Genomic DNA, 14,121 nt, shown 5'->3' with positions numbered 1-14,121 from the left:
AAAACTATTAGATGTAATAAATGAATTCAGTAAAGTTGCAGGATATGAGATTAATATACAGAAATCTGTTGCTTTTCTATACACTAATAATGAAACTATCCAAAAGAGAAAGCAAGAAAATAATCCCATATAAAATTGAATGAAAAAGAATAAAATACCTAGGAATAAACTTAACCAATGAGGCGAAAAATCTATAGTCTAAAAACTATAAAACACTGATGAAGGAAATTGAAGAAGATATAAAGAAATGGAAAGACCCTGTGTTCATAGATTGAAAGGATTAATACTGTTAAAATGTCATTACAACCCAAAGCAATCTACAGATTTAATGCATTGTCCAATGCATTTTTCACAGAACTAGGATAAATAATCCTAAAATTTATATGGGACCACAAAAGACATCACATTGCCAAAGCAATCTTGAGAAAGAAGAACAAAGCTGGAGATATGACACACTCGGACTTCAGAGTATATTACAAAGCTACAGTAATCAAAACAGTATGGTACTGGCACAAAAACAGACACATAGCTCAATGGAACCACAGATAGCTCAGAAATAAACCAATTATTGGTCAATTAACCTACGGCAAAGAAAGCAAGAATATACAGTGGAGAAAAGACAATCTCTTCAATAAGTGGTGCTGGGAAAACTAGACAGCTACATGTTAAACAATAAGTTAGAACATTTTCTCACACCATATACAAAAATAAACTCAAACTGAATTAAAGACCTAAATGTAAGACCTGAAACCATAAAACTCCTAAAAGAAAAAATAGGCAGAACACTCTTTGACATAAATTGTAGCAATATATTTGGATCTGTTTTCTAAGGCAAAGGGAACAAAAGCAAAAATAAATAAATGCAGCCTAACTAAACTTAAAAGCTTTTGCACAGCAAGGGAAACCATTGACAAAATGAAAAGACAATCTACTGAATAGGAGGAAATATTTGCAAATGATATGACTGATAAAGAATTAATATCAAAAACATATAAACAGCTCATAAAACTCAATATTAAGAAAAACAAACAACCTGATTTAAGAAATGGGCAGAAGACCTGAATAGACATTTTTCCAAAGAAGACATACAGATGGCCAACAAGCACATGAAAAGATGCTCAACATCGTTAATCATCAGGGAAATGCAAATCGAAGCCACAATGAGGTATCACCTCACACCTGTCGGAATGGCTACCATCAAAAATTCTACAAATAACAAGTGTTGGAAAGGATGTGGCAAAAAAGGAACCCTAGTGCACTATTGGTGGGAATGTAAATCGGTGCAGCCACTAGAGAAATTATTGTGGAAGTTCCTCAAAAAACTAAAAATAGAGTTACTTAGTGATCCAGCAATCCCATGCCTGGTTATATATTCAAAGGAAATGAAAACAGTAATTCAAAAAGATACATGCACCCCAATGTTCTTAGCAGCATTATTTATAGTTGCCAAGATAAGGAAGCAACCTAAGTGTCCATCAATAGATGAATGGATAAAGAAGATGTCATATACATGCAACTCAGCCATAAGAAAGAATGAAATTCTGCCATTTGCAACAGTGTGGCTGGACCTAGAGGGTACTGTGCTTTATGAAATATGTCAGATGGAGAAAGACAAATATTGTATGTTATCACGTATATGTGGAATCTAAAAAATAAAACAAATGATTGAACATAACAATATATAACAGACACACAGATATAGAGAACAATCTAGTGGTTACCAGTGGAGGAAAGGGAAGGGGGGAGGAGATAGGGGTAAGGGAATTAAGAAGTGCAAACTACTGTGTATAGAATAAATAAGCAAGTAGGATACATTGTACAACACAGGAAAAATAGCCATTATTTTGTAATAACTTTAAATGGTATATAATCTATAAAAGTATTGAATTACCATAATGTACACCTGAAACTAATATAATATTGTAAATCAACTACTTCAATTAAAAAAAAAAGTACATTTAAACGGTGTGAGGGTGTGTATGTGTGTGTGTGTGTGTGTGTGTGTGTGTGTGTGAGCTGAGTAAAGCTAGGTTTAATGCAACCGGAGGACCTTTCTCCAATTGCATTATATAAATATTTTCAGCCAAAAGACTTGCCCTTTTTGGAGAATGTTGCAAGAAGACAACAACAGAAGCTTTGGAAGTATCTTACTTGGATGGAGAATTGAACCAAAAGCCATTTATAATGATGTATAATGGAAATGCTAACTTGGGTTTCAAAGACTGATTTCTTAGGCTAATATTCAAAAGGACCTCGTATGACTATATGAAGATACTAATGTTCTCAATAGCCCCTGACATTAGGTGTGCTCAGTTTTATTGGTAGAGATGACCCATGCCTTTGGAAAATGTAGTATAACTCAGTCACATGAACAGATGTTGATGTTCTTTAAAACATGCTTTAGGGGGCTTCCCTGGTGGCGCAGTGGTTGAGAGTCTGCCTGCCAATGCAGGGGACGTGGGTTCGTGCCCCAGTCCGGGAAGATCCCACATGCCGCGGAGCGGCTGGGCCCGTGAGCCATGGCCGCTGAGCCTGTGCATCCGGAGCCTGTGCTCCGCAATGGGAGAGGCCACAACAGTGAGAGGCCCGTGTATCGCAAAACAAACAAACAAAAAAACAAAAAAAAACATGCTTTAGTCTCAATTTAATTTCCAAATATCAAAGACACATGCATCTACTATACGTACAGTATCTCCTGGTGGTCCTCTGGGTCCCATAGGGCCTGCGGGTCCTTGCTGACCCTAAATAGAAGGTGATATGTACTTTAATTTGATAAAAATTAGATGGTACCTGAATATATGTAAAACATGGTGTGACCTTTATCTATAGAAAGATTGACTTTCCACCATCCAGCCTCCTCTATATAACACTGAAACGTGCTTTGGGCCTACAAAGATAGTTTCAAGATGTTGTCACTTAAATGAGTCTGTTCTCACCAGTAGGTGAGGCCTGGATAACTTGCCTTGCCCACTGGTGGGGGCATATCACACGAATCTCTCCAGCACCTCCCAACAGCTGGTCTTCTTTGGGTCGCTCCTGTAGAGTCCTGCATGGGCAACTCAAACACTTTTGGGCTGCATCATTTTGGATTAGGAAATTGAATCCTGAATCCTGTTCTCTTTGAGAATACAGCTCAGGGTCATAGACATGGCTCACACTGTTTACTCTTAAAGCTTTTAGGATGCTATCGTGAATATGGTCTGAAAAGAGCTTAAAAATCCCATTGTGATCCATAAGGCCCAGTTACCATGTAGGTAATAAATGCGGCCAATGTGGGGATCGGGGAGATCACCATGGAAACATGATAAAGTCTCTGAGAACATTTGTGATGAAAATGAGTGGTCCATCAGAGTTCCTTGTTTTACACAGAAATGGCTATAACTTCAAAATAATATCCTCATTCGTCTCAGTTATTTCTTATATACCTTTAGTCCTGAGCTTCCCATTACACCAGGGGGGCTAGGATCTCCAGGCTCGCCCTAAACATATGGGTGGGAAGGAAAGTGAAATGGTTATTTTAATGTTTCACAATCTCATTACATCGGAGATGCAAGAGAAGGGGGTCAGGGGATTACCTTTATTCCCTGTGATCCTCTTATTCCAGGTTCTCCCTGTAAATGAAAGAAGGACCATATGTGTAATGTTTAAATATGGATGGAGAAGAGCATCTCTAATGCTGCAATTCATCTACTTCCCCACTAGCTGACATACAATAAAGGCGAAAATTATGGAAGACATGGTGAAGTCAAGGAGGGTTCATTCTAAAATATGATTTAAAATAATTATTGCTAATACATAAACAATAATTTCCTATTTTTCTTTCTTCTCTGTAACAGTTGTTTTCCCCAATGTCACTTCTTACACTTTAACCATCATGGTCCATTAGCGGTCACTGAGTTCCCTACTTAGCTGACATTTTTATAATTTGCTGCCAGTTCATCTTGTATCTCAAGAGAACTAAAACTGCAGATGAGGGCGAAAAAGAAAGAGTAAAGTTTAAGTTGATACGTCATGGAGATTCTACTTTCAGGTGTATGTATTTAATAGAACAAAAAAACACACAAAAATTAAGGTTACACAAAAGAGGACAATATTGGCTATAATGAGTTTGCTTTTCTTATTTTCCATGACTTACTATTGATCCTTTCTTGTTTGAGAAATCCAATTTGTATCATTAACAAAATTTTTGAAAAAAATCTGTGTCTTACATATTAATTTTGTATTTTAGATATCCTTAGTGTATACCTTTCATCACGTTCATGTCCAGTCACAAATAGTAATGGGTTAAAGAAAATATACACTACCCAAAGCCAATGTGGAAGTGTCATCACATGATAACACTTAACAAGGTTTAAAATTTCTCATTTATCAAAATAAAAGAGTCAAAATTCACAGAGGAAAAAGTAAAATGCTCAGGGAGCTGACCTTATCAAATGTATTAGACTCCAAAGTAAACATACTAGAAATCAGAGCAAAAGAAAATGAAGTAGAAAACCCAAGACAGTGATAAAACATCTACTTACTCTATCTCCCTTTTCACCTTTTGTAAAGGGTTCACCCTAGGAAAATGGGTGGAAAACAGAATCATTTATAAACGCTTTTAGGAATAATCTCTCCAAACCTGGATGTGGGTAAATCCTGCAGGCCAAACTCAGACGCCATTGCAAACATGCAGTGATCCAGAACGTCACATTGTCTGCCTATGCAGCTTAGAAGGACCATATGAAAATGAATTTAAAAACCATTTCATATTTCCAAATGAACAGTAAGTTAATCATTTCAATGTTATTTTGAGAATCCTGAGTGGTTGACAAATTACAATGCAGTCCAAGGCCACAGCTTCCTCTTGCATGGTTCAGATAGAAGATGGTCACACACACACACACAAACACACACACACACACACACATCCAATCAGAGGCAGAATGAATGTGAAGATGCCAGAGTGATCGGTGGAAGGACATTCATTTGAATTTTTCCAGTTACTTCAGTTGGTGCTTAAAAATACAGAGTTTAAATTAGTGTTTAAAAATGCAAAATCATTATTTTAAAAACACTTTACTAATTTTCATTTTTCTTTTAATGAAAATGGCTTGAAGCAGTTAATTACTGGGTGAGTAACAGTACAAGTCTGTGGAACTGATACTAGTTCTTGTTGGGTCTAGGTATGAAGGTTCTGGGGAGAGACAGAAGCTTTGAAGGAATGCCCCTTATTAAGTAACACTGCCCCTGTTGTCACTGTGTTACTAACACCACAACCCACCCTTAACACACACACACACACACACACACACACACGGGGAGGCTTCCCCTTATTAACTTCTGTTCTTGAAGGTATGTATCATGATGTCATTTAACCTTCACTACAGGGCTGTGAGGGAGATATTGTCCCATTTCAGGAATGAGGAAAGAGACTCAGAAAGTTTCTGAGTAACTGAGTTACTTCCCCTAAAACAGCATTCGTCCACTGTATGTTCCCTTGTCTATCTTGCCAATAAACTCTGTGAAGGTAGAGATATAATTCATCTTGACTATCATAGCAACTCTGAGGTACACTATTGGTGTCGAACAGAAGTTTATTAAATTAGGGAATTTAAAGTTTTACAGATATAACAATAGTAGCTGACATGTATTGAATAAAACACTTATACCTGTTTTAATCACTTTCTATACACTAACACAGTTACCCTCTTGTGTCAACAGGCTGGGTACGATGAGTACACTCATTTACAGAGGGGGAATCTGAGGCCCAGAGAAATTAAGCCATTTCCTCAAGGTCACAGAATCAGTAAGAGGTCACTGATGATTTAAACCCAGGCAGCCTGACTTCAATCCCAGGCTTTGCTTGCTCAGTCTGTTTGATTTGATTTGAAATGTAATCGATTTATTATTTGAATGGAGTGAATTGACCATAAGATGGATACCACACATTTTTAGTAACTTAGTAATTTTAGTAATTTTCTTTTGCATCTGAAAGTCAAGGGCAAGTGTGAGAAGCACTATGGTAGGTACTGCTGCTCTCAAAGGTCCTCTTAGGGGCTTGACCTTCAGGTCACGATCGGGAGGGGTGCGGTTACTGAACAAGCCTCGTGTCCCGTGACCTGGACACTGTGGGCCCCCATCTTCTCCCTGACGTTTCCAAGCTCCCTGCAGTTATGTGAGGCCAGGCAGCTAGTTCTGACCGTGAAATGTGTGCAGAAGTGATGCATGCCGCTTGAAGGAGCCCATTCATCATCCTCCAGTCCTGCTTCCCTGGCAGTGGAGGCTGAGAAGGCGGCACCTAGCAGATGGCGTAGCTCCTGGGTGCCAATCAGCCTGGTGACTGGTCACTGAGGGTCGTGTACAGCAGGACACCCACTCCTCCCGGCCACGCTGGGCAGGCAGCACGAGCAAGAGAAAACCTTTCTTGGGTTAAAACCATAGATATTTCAGGGCTAATTTGTTACTAGGCATAACCTACCTACTCTGACTAATATGACCCATATCTATCCAACATCATTACATCTCTTATTATTGGATAATTTCTATATATTAGGTTAGGGCTTTATATTTTTGCTTTTCAGTCTTAATTCTAAAAATCAATTTGAGTTTTAAGATAGGAGACGAAGTTAATTAGATGTGAGCAATGGGCAACATTGCTTTTGTAACTGCTTGTTTGTGATTATAGCACATTGCTTATCTAGAACCTCTGTCAAGCCACACTGACTAAAGTAACTGCTTGTAAAAGAAAAAAGAACCAAAATCAGGAGCCTGGTTATCTAGAGACCTGATATTTCGTCCTAGTTCCAATGGCTACCATCTGGGACAAGTCTTCTACATTTTAGAACCTCTTTTTCCTTATCTATAAAATCCTGGGGTTCAACCAGACGGTATTTCAGCTCTGATGTCTAACCTGGTCCTGTTCTAAATTTCCTATAATGGGGAACAAAGTCCCCTTTTAAAGTACCATTCAGGCTCCTAATTCAGATCTGGATGAAGACTATTGTTCTGTTCGGGCCTTCTGGTTATTATGCAAAGTGAAGTCCACATCCTGTTCTGTATTAAAGAGGTTGAGATCACAAAGAGCTAAACTGCTCTGCTAATAATGTGAAATTTGTGTTTTTTCCTGTGGCGGGGGTGAGGAGAGAGGCAGGCAAAGACGTGTAAGGGGTGTGGGATAATTCAGGGATTCAGAGGGAACTGACAAGGAGAAGAACTGAGAGGAAAAGAAGCTGGTTTCTCCTGGGTAAGGTAGATGGGGCGACAGGTAGTCTCAGGGGGTTGGGTCTTGGTGGCAGGACGGAGAACCACAGGGAAACCCTTAGGAACTGTGACATCCTCCAGCGCTTGCTACGCAAAGCATGGTCTAGGGACCCACAGCAGGAGCACGGCCTGGGACTTTGAGAAATACAGCCACTCAGGCTGAAAGCAGCTCTTTTGTTCCTTTCCTGTTTGCCCATTTCTGTTCCCTTCTAAACTTAAAAGAACCTAAATATAAAAATGAGATCACTAAGCAATTGAAACTAACTCCTGACTTGTGCTGTCCTGAATGCACCCCATGCCTTGTCTAACCTGTTGATTCTTTTCCTAGATGAAAAGAAGTAAGAATGAAGAATTAAGCAGTTAAAATATGACTAACTCTCCTGCTGGCAGATCACGCGGGCAAGATAACATCTGAAGAAAGAGCCAGCCAGTCTGCATGCAATGGAGAAAGATGCAGAACCCAACCTCCTGCCTCAATGATTCACTGAGATTCTTCCCCCATTTTTCCCTCTAAAAACTGTCACGGCTGAGCAGAGTCTTTGGAGTTGGTCTCTTGACACAAGTCCACCATCTTCTCAGATGGCTGGCTTTTCTGATTAAAGCATCTTTCCTTTCTACTGACATTTGCCTCTCGAATTATTGGCTTATGAGCCATCAGCAGCTGAACGTGGGTTTGGTAAAAAGCCCAAGCCAGACCTGCTGAACTAGCATTGGCATTTCAAAATGATCTTCAGGTTATTTAAGTTCACACTTAGTATGAGAAGCACTGCTCTAACCCGTTCAGATTTCTCTATTCTGCTCTACAAGTCCCAGCTATCCCAGTAGAACTGTAGTAAATCTTAGGGACTGGTCTGTTATGGGTCACGTGGAAATTAGGAGAAGGTGAGTGTCAGTGTTCCAGCATGGAGGGGAGTCAGTGGGGACCCAGAGAGGTAGGTAAGAGGTGGGAGACGTGCCCACAAGTGTGGAGTATCAGGAGTGAGAGGGCAGATGGACGGGGCAGCAGACACCAGACTGGATTTGTGGGACACATGAGATTTCCCAGAGAGTCCCAGGAAGGGCTGTTACTGGCCTGGATGGAATACTAAGGGCAAGCATGATTCCTGAAGTAGGAGAACTTCAGAGTACATGAGTGACAGCACTGATTCTAAAGCTGCCTGAAAAATGACTGTCATTGCCAAAGATGCTTCATTTTTTAAAAAATTAATTAAATTATTTTTGGCTGCCATTGGGTCTTCATTGCTGCACACGGGCTTTCTCTAGTTGTGGCGAGCAGGGGCTACTCTTCGTTGCGGTGTGCGGGCTTCTCATTGCTGTGGCCTCTCTTATTGTGGGGCATGGGCTCTAGGCATGCAGGCTCAGTAGTTGTGGCACGTGGGCTTCAGTAGTTGTGGCTCACGGGCTCTAGAGCGCAGGCTCAGTAGTTGTGGCGCATGGGCTTAGTTGCTCCACAGCATGTGGGATCTTCCTGGACCAGGGCTCGAACCCGTGTCCCTTCCATTGGCAGGTGGATTCTTAACCACTGTGCCACCGGGGAAGCCCAAAGATGCTTTTATTATTCATTTGAGCTATTATGTTTAGTTATAGCATGGCAGCTTAGTGATTTTTTTTTTTTTTTCTTTTTTGCCACATGCGGGCCTCTCACTTTTGTGGCCTTTCCCGTTGCGGAGCACAGGCTCCGGACGCGCAGGCTCAGCGGCCATGGCTCACGGGCCCACCCACTCCGCGGCATGTGGGATCTTCCCGGACCGGGGCACGAACCCGTGTCCCCTGCATCGGCAGGCGGACTCTCAACCACTGCGCCACCAGGGAGGCCCAGCTTAGTGATTTTTAAACCCTGGGTTCTGGAATCTGCCTTCCTAGGAGTGATTCATGGTTTCAATACTTCCTAGCTGTGTGAACTTACAGAAGTTACTTAACCTCTCTGTGCCTCAGTTTCCTCATCTGAAGGATGGGGGTGATTTTTTAAAAAATGAACTAAGTGAGGTAATACATGTAAAAAACTTAGTACCTTGACTAGAGTGCATGCTCAAATATCTGATCTATTGCTCCCTATGGCAGGGGCAACCAAGGTGCATGGAATTGGGGCTGATTAAGAAATATATTTTTAATTCTATCTTTTGGATATTCTTCCTCTGCTCTCAAAGCTAAAATACTTACAGATTCTCCTTTTTCACCTTTAGGGCCAATAGAGCCTGGAAATCCTGGTGGTCCAATTTCACCCTTTCAAGAAAAAGCAGAAGAAAGTTTTTGCAGGAGGCCAGGTGAGTCCTCTTGTGACTGTCAGGGTCAGAGCATTGCCTGTGCCCTTTCTAACCACGGAAGTTATCTCTTATCCTCCAAGAGGCAATGTGAAGTTCTGAATCCAGTTAGGCTATTTGCATAATAATGTTTGTCAGTGCTCCACGATGCCTTTAGGTCTTTTAGAAATCCATAATATTCATTAGGATCTTTAAAATTAATGTGAAACAAAAGTCAATTATTTTTCAAGGAAAGAACATTTAGAGGGAAAAAATTATAATTTCGCTCTGCTGTATTTTGTTTTTGCAAAAAAAATTTTTTTTGTTGTTTTAAAGACATGAGATAATTTAACTGACACAATAATCCAGACCCATTTTATTTCAGACACTTCTTTCTTTTTTCAGGTTGGGGGAGGTGGAGGGGTGAGGAGTCACAGGAAGAAAAACACATCTCTCCACTGTTTCCAGCACTTATATCACCACTTAAATGTTCGGCTGTGAACAAAGAAGGCATTCTTGTTGATGTGAGGACAGTAGCAACTTAGAAATGCCTAAGAGGTTCTGGTCAAAAATCTTGAGAAGGGATTTGTATGTGACATATAAAGGGAATTTCGAGAAAATAAAATTTTAGAAATAATACTTGTGGCAAGGAAATGTATCGTTAATTAGACTTCAGGGATGTCCCAGCATTGTGCTTCCATTTAAATGTTAACCAGCATTCCCGAATACCAGACAGTTGCTAAATTAAATGCAGCCACTAGAAGTTATGTAATGTTGGTTATTTTCCAATCTCAGGAGCATTTTTGCAAAACAATATTCACCATTGCACTTCCAAGTATATGCCTTTTTTGCCCATCTTGTTTTTTTTTTATTTTGAAAAAAATACAAAACACATAAAGTTGAATATGTCAAACCTCCATGGACCACACACCCAAGATGGAAGAAAGAAAAAAAATTTATAACCGAAGAAGTTTCAAATTCTCTCTCTCTTCCTGTCCCAGAGAGAGCCACTGTCATGAATTTAGTACTTATGTTTTCAGTCTATATTTTTGCACTTTTACTGCATATGTGGAACCATAAATAATATGTTATTTTGGATATTTAAAACAAATTCTATAGAAGCCATTGTTTGATCTTGTATATAATATTTTGTGACTTTTTTCCCTACTTAATGTGGTTTTTAATATCCATCCTCTATTAATAGATATATTTAGACCTAGCTCATTCATTGAACCCTCAGATAGCATTCTACTGTGTTAATGTATCGGGGTTCGTCAAAGCCCTACTGATGGGTATTTGGTTGCCTCTAGCTTTTCTCTATTATAAACAAGGCTGCAATGAACATCTTTATACCTGCCCCCTGTGTGGATATGTTTATGTGTTTATTTTTTTATTTTTAATTTTTTTTGCAGTACGCGGGCCTCTCACTGTTGTGGCCTCTCCCGTTGCGGAGCACAGGCTCCGGACACGCAGGCTCAGCGGCCATGGCTCACGGGGCCCAGCCGCTCCACGGCATGTGGGATCTTCCTGGACTGGGGCACGAACCCATGTCCCCTGCCTCGGCAGGCGGACTCTCAACCACTGCACCACCAGGGAAACCCTATGTGTTTATTTTGAATCCTCAAACAACAATCTACCCAAAGTATTTCAAGTACTAGTTAATTACAGCCCTAAAACATTGTTTTATTTCTATATTTCTATCCTAATCAGTATCTTGTGATTTTAGACTAGAGGAAGAGGGAGCCTGTCATATATAATGGACAGACAAATCCATGTTTTTATTAAGGTGGTGTCTAGATTTGTGGAATATATTTTGTAAATGTAATCTTGATTTTATTAATACAAGTATTTTCCTTTATAGTGTACCACCCAAACATGTAATGTACCATCAGTTTTGCACTTACCATATCGTAGGAGAAGCCATTTTTTTCTACAGGTATTGAATTCTATCCATAGTACAAAGAGGAAGAAATTGGTGGAGACATTTAAGGGGCTGATTGCTGTTGGTTTGAAAGGATAAATAAACAATTGGCCTTACACAAGTGTTAGGCTGTACAGAGTGACCTTCCTATTGCCCATTTGATGGGTGCCAAAAGCCCCAGTGCATAGGTGCAATAGGAAAACTTATGCCTAGTAAGTTGCATAAAGTAAATGTAGAAATCAAGGAAAGGGTCTAGAAATTACTATAAAAGTCACATCTGCTCAATACCAAAGGTAAGGGGAGCGGCATATACTTGCAGGAAGAGTACCTATGTTCACAGCTGCTAAGTATTTGAAGCAATGTATACAGGTCTCCATTGAAATGCAGAGGAAGGACCCAACAGAGGCTTTGGTCCATCTCTGATTGGTACGAAGGGGTGTCTGGGCTTGGAGGAAATCTAAGAGTTCTGTCCCCGTATATAAAACTCTACAAACAAAAGCATTTCACACCTGAAGCACAGACACGTATGCTGTTTTTCATAGTGAGAATGGGTGTTCAGTGAGTTATCAGTGGCTATGAGCTGAAAGACAAGTGATGAGTTTACTTAGCTTCAGGAAAGGCTGTCATTTAATTTGACACCTTGGATGCTATTTGAAACGTCTGGTGGTGTTGAGCCTCCATCTTTCCCCTCTGACAACTGCCCTAAAAGACACCGCTAATTCCTCAGGAGTCCTTAGATATTCTGTCACCTATTCCACCGTCTCTATAAAGGAGCAGTTCTCCCCGACTGACCTGCAAACACAGCATCATCCCCTCACCAGATCCCATCAGTCTCAGGTCGTCATTTCAGTCCTAGTAGACTGGTTACTTGGATATCATGGTCTCCATCGCCATTTACCATTAAAAGCCGGTAGTGTTACTTGGTGTTTCTTCCTGTATCCCAGTGTTCTTGATACAGGACTTGGCTGCTAACCTAGGAGTGATTTGTGTGTTCATCCTACTGCTGTTTTGCATCTGTTCTGGTGCTTCACTGGAAGGCTGGGTTCCAAATGGTAGGCTGGTTTTGTGATTCTACTCTGCCAGCCGGTGCGTCGAGGAGTGATGTGTGATACAGCAATAAGTCACTTATGGGTTGAAATTGTACTTCTCGTTCAATCTTTTATTCTACAAGATAAATTGAGCCTCAACATTGTGGTGGGAGAAGCAAAGATGATCAAGACCGGGTGTTAAGGATGGTAACAACTAACTATTAATATCAAACAGAGATAAACGATACCTTATGAGAATGAAGAAAGTTTGGAGTGGATGGATAGGAAGGCGTGAAGCATTAGTGAGGGCTTCATATGTGCCAGGTGTTGTGCTTCGGGCAAGTTCATCTCATCTCATTTGATTTCAATCCTGCCATCAATTCTCTGTGTAGATGTGACTGTGTCCATTTCACAAATGAGGAAACTGGCGCTCAGAGAAATACAGTGTCTTTCCCAAGGAGACAGAGTCGTTAATGGCACAATCAACTTTTGATGCCAAAGCCCAGGATCTTTTTAGCACTCAGTGGTTCTCCACCCTGGCTGCCAGCTAGAATCACCTGAAGCTCTTTTAAATAATAGCAATATGGACCACTCCCCACTCTGCCGCCACCCCAGATCCACCATATACATGGGCTCTGCCCCACATCAGAGTATCTGGAGATGGAACCTGAGTACTGGTACCTTCTAAAAGCCCTCAGGGGGTTCCAACGTGCAGTTGGAGCTCTGAAGCACCAGAGTCCACCACAGGTTCAAGCAAAGATCTGAAAGAGCAGCTTGAAGGAGCTTTAAATTCTCACTACAGTGACCCAGGAGCAGCATTATAATTTTAAGAACAAAAGTATAGATTCAGCCCAGGTACTAAGTGAGTGTGTATAGGTAGAGGTGATTCTACTCTTCTAGCAAATGCGGTGCTTATGTTTTTGAGTTTATCATATGCATTATTTACAGGCAGAGTCTTTCTCCTTTTAATTAGAATTCTTACAAATCATTTCATGTGAGCGTTTATATCAGGTTCTCTGTAGACTCTTCTGGGTTATTTCTTTGGGCAGGAAGAGGCAACAGTCATGCCACTGGCTTTTTCTAATTCCACTTAAGATTCTGAAGCAATTAGAAAAGATTTTGAGCCATAGAAAGGGTCCTTAGAGTTTGAAATACACCTGTTTGACAGAATCAAATTTCTCATCATTGAGGTCTTAAGAATTCCTAAGTAACATATGTTTCCTAATGAACATAGCAAAACCAGGGCCAGCTGTTTTATTTCAAGAAGTGAATCATCATTTAAATACTTTAAAAGTGCCACAACTCTCTTTGCTCAGCTGTCCTAAGTGACAAGCTTTGTGGCTTTCTTTTTTTTCCTCCTTAGTCTGCATGTGTCCAGCAGTAATTGCTTAAAATATAATGTGTTCCTTATGGTGGTGTAGGAATTCCGCAAGCTATTTGGTTACAGGAAATAATGCTAATGTACTAGCAGTACAATCCAAGACACATAAATGACCTTATTGCTGGATAATCAATTTCTGGGATGCCTTTTTAAGAATGTCAAGGTTTTAGCTGTTTACTTATTTGCAGGAAATTTCATTTTCAATGGTCAGTCTATAAGAAGCCCCTACTTTCTGTTGAGACTATCTTGTAGCAGTTTTTTCTGGTTACGGAGGTATGATCTTGTGAATAGATTGGCTGCACTGATTTA

General features: G+C 40.3%; 1 protein-coding gene across 1 annotated transcript in view; it reads right to left on the bottom strand.

Annotated features, from left to right (window-relative positions):
• The window catches only part of COL19A1 (collagen type XIX alpha 1 chain), a 327,107-nt gene that overhangs the window by 24,702 nt on the left and 288,284 nt on the right, over nucleotides 1–14,121 (bottom strand). The window contains exons 20-24 of the mRNA XM_073789871.1: nucleotides 9,403–9,465; nucleotides 4,524–4,559; nucleotides 3,576–3,611; nucleotides 3,426–3,479; nucleotides 2,688–2,741 (exon numbers count right to left, since the gene is read on the bottom strand). Coding sequence (XP_073645972.1) covers nucleotides 2,688–2,741; nucleotides 3,426–3,479; nucleotides 3,576–3,611; nucleotides 4,524–4,559; nucleotides 9,403–9,465 — 243 coding nt within the window. The remainder of the gene's footprint in view (nucleotides 1–2,687; nucleotides 2,742–3,425; nucleotides 3,480–3,575; nucleotides 3,612–4,523; nucleotides 4,560–9,402; nucleotides 9,466–14,121) is intronic.

The sequence above is a fragment of the Tursiops truncatus genome, chromosome 12, assembly GCF_011762595.2.
Source record: "Tursiops truncatus isolate mTurTru1 chromosome 12, mTurTru1.mat.Y, whole genome shotgun sequence".
NCBI classification, from domain to species: domain Eukaryota; kingdom Metazoa; phylum Chordata; class Mammalia; order Artiodactyla; family Delphinidae; genus Tursiops; species Tursiops truncatus.
This window is presented reverse-complemented; position numbering and strand designations above follow the sequence as displayed.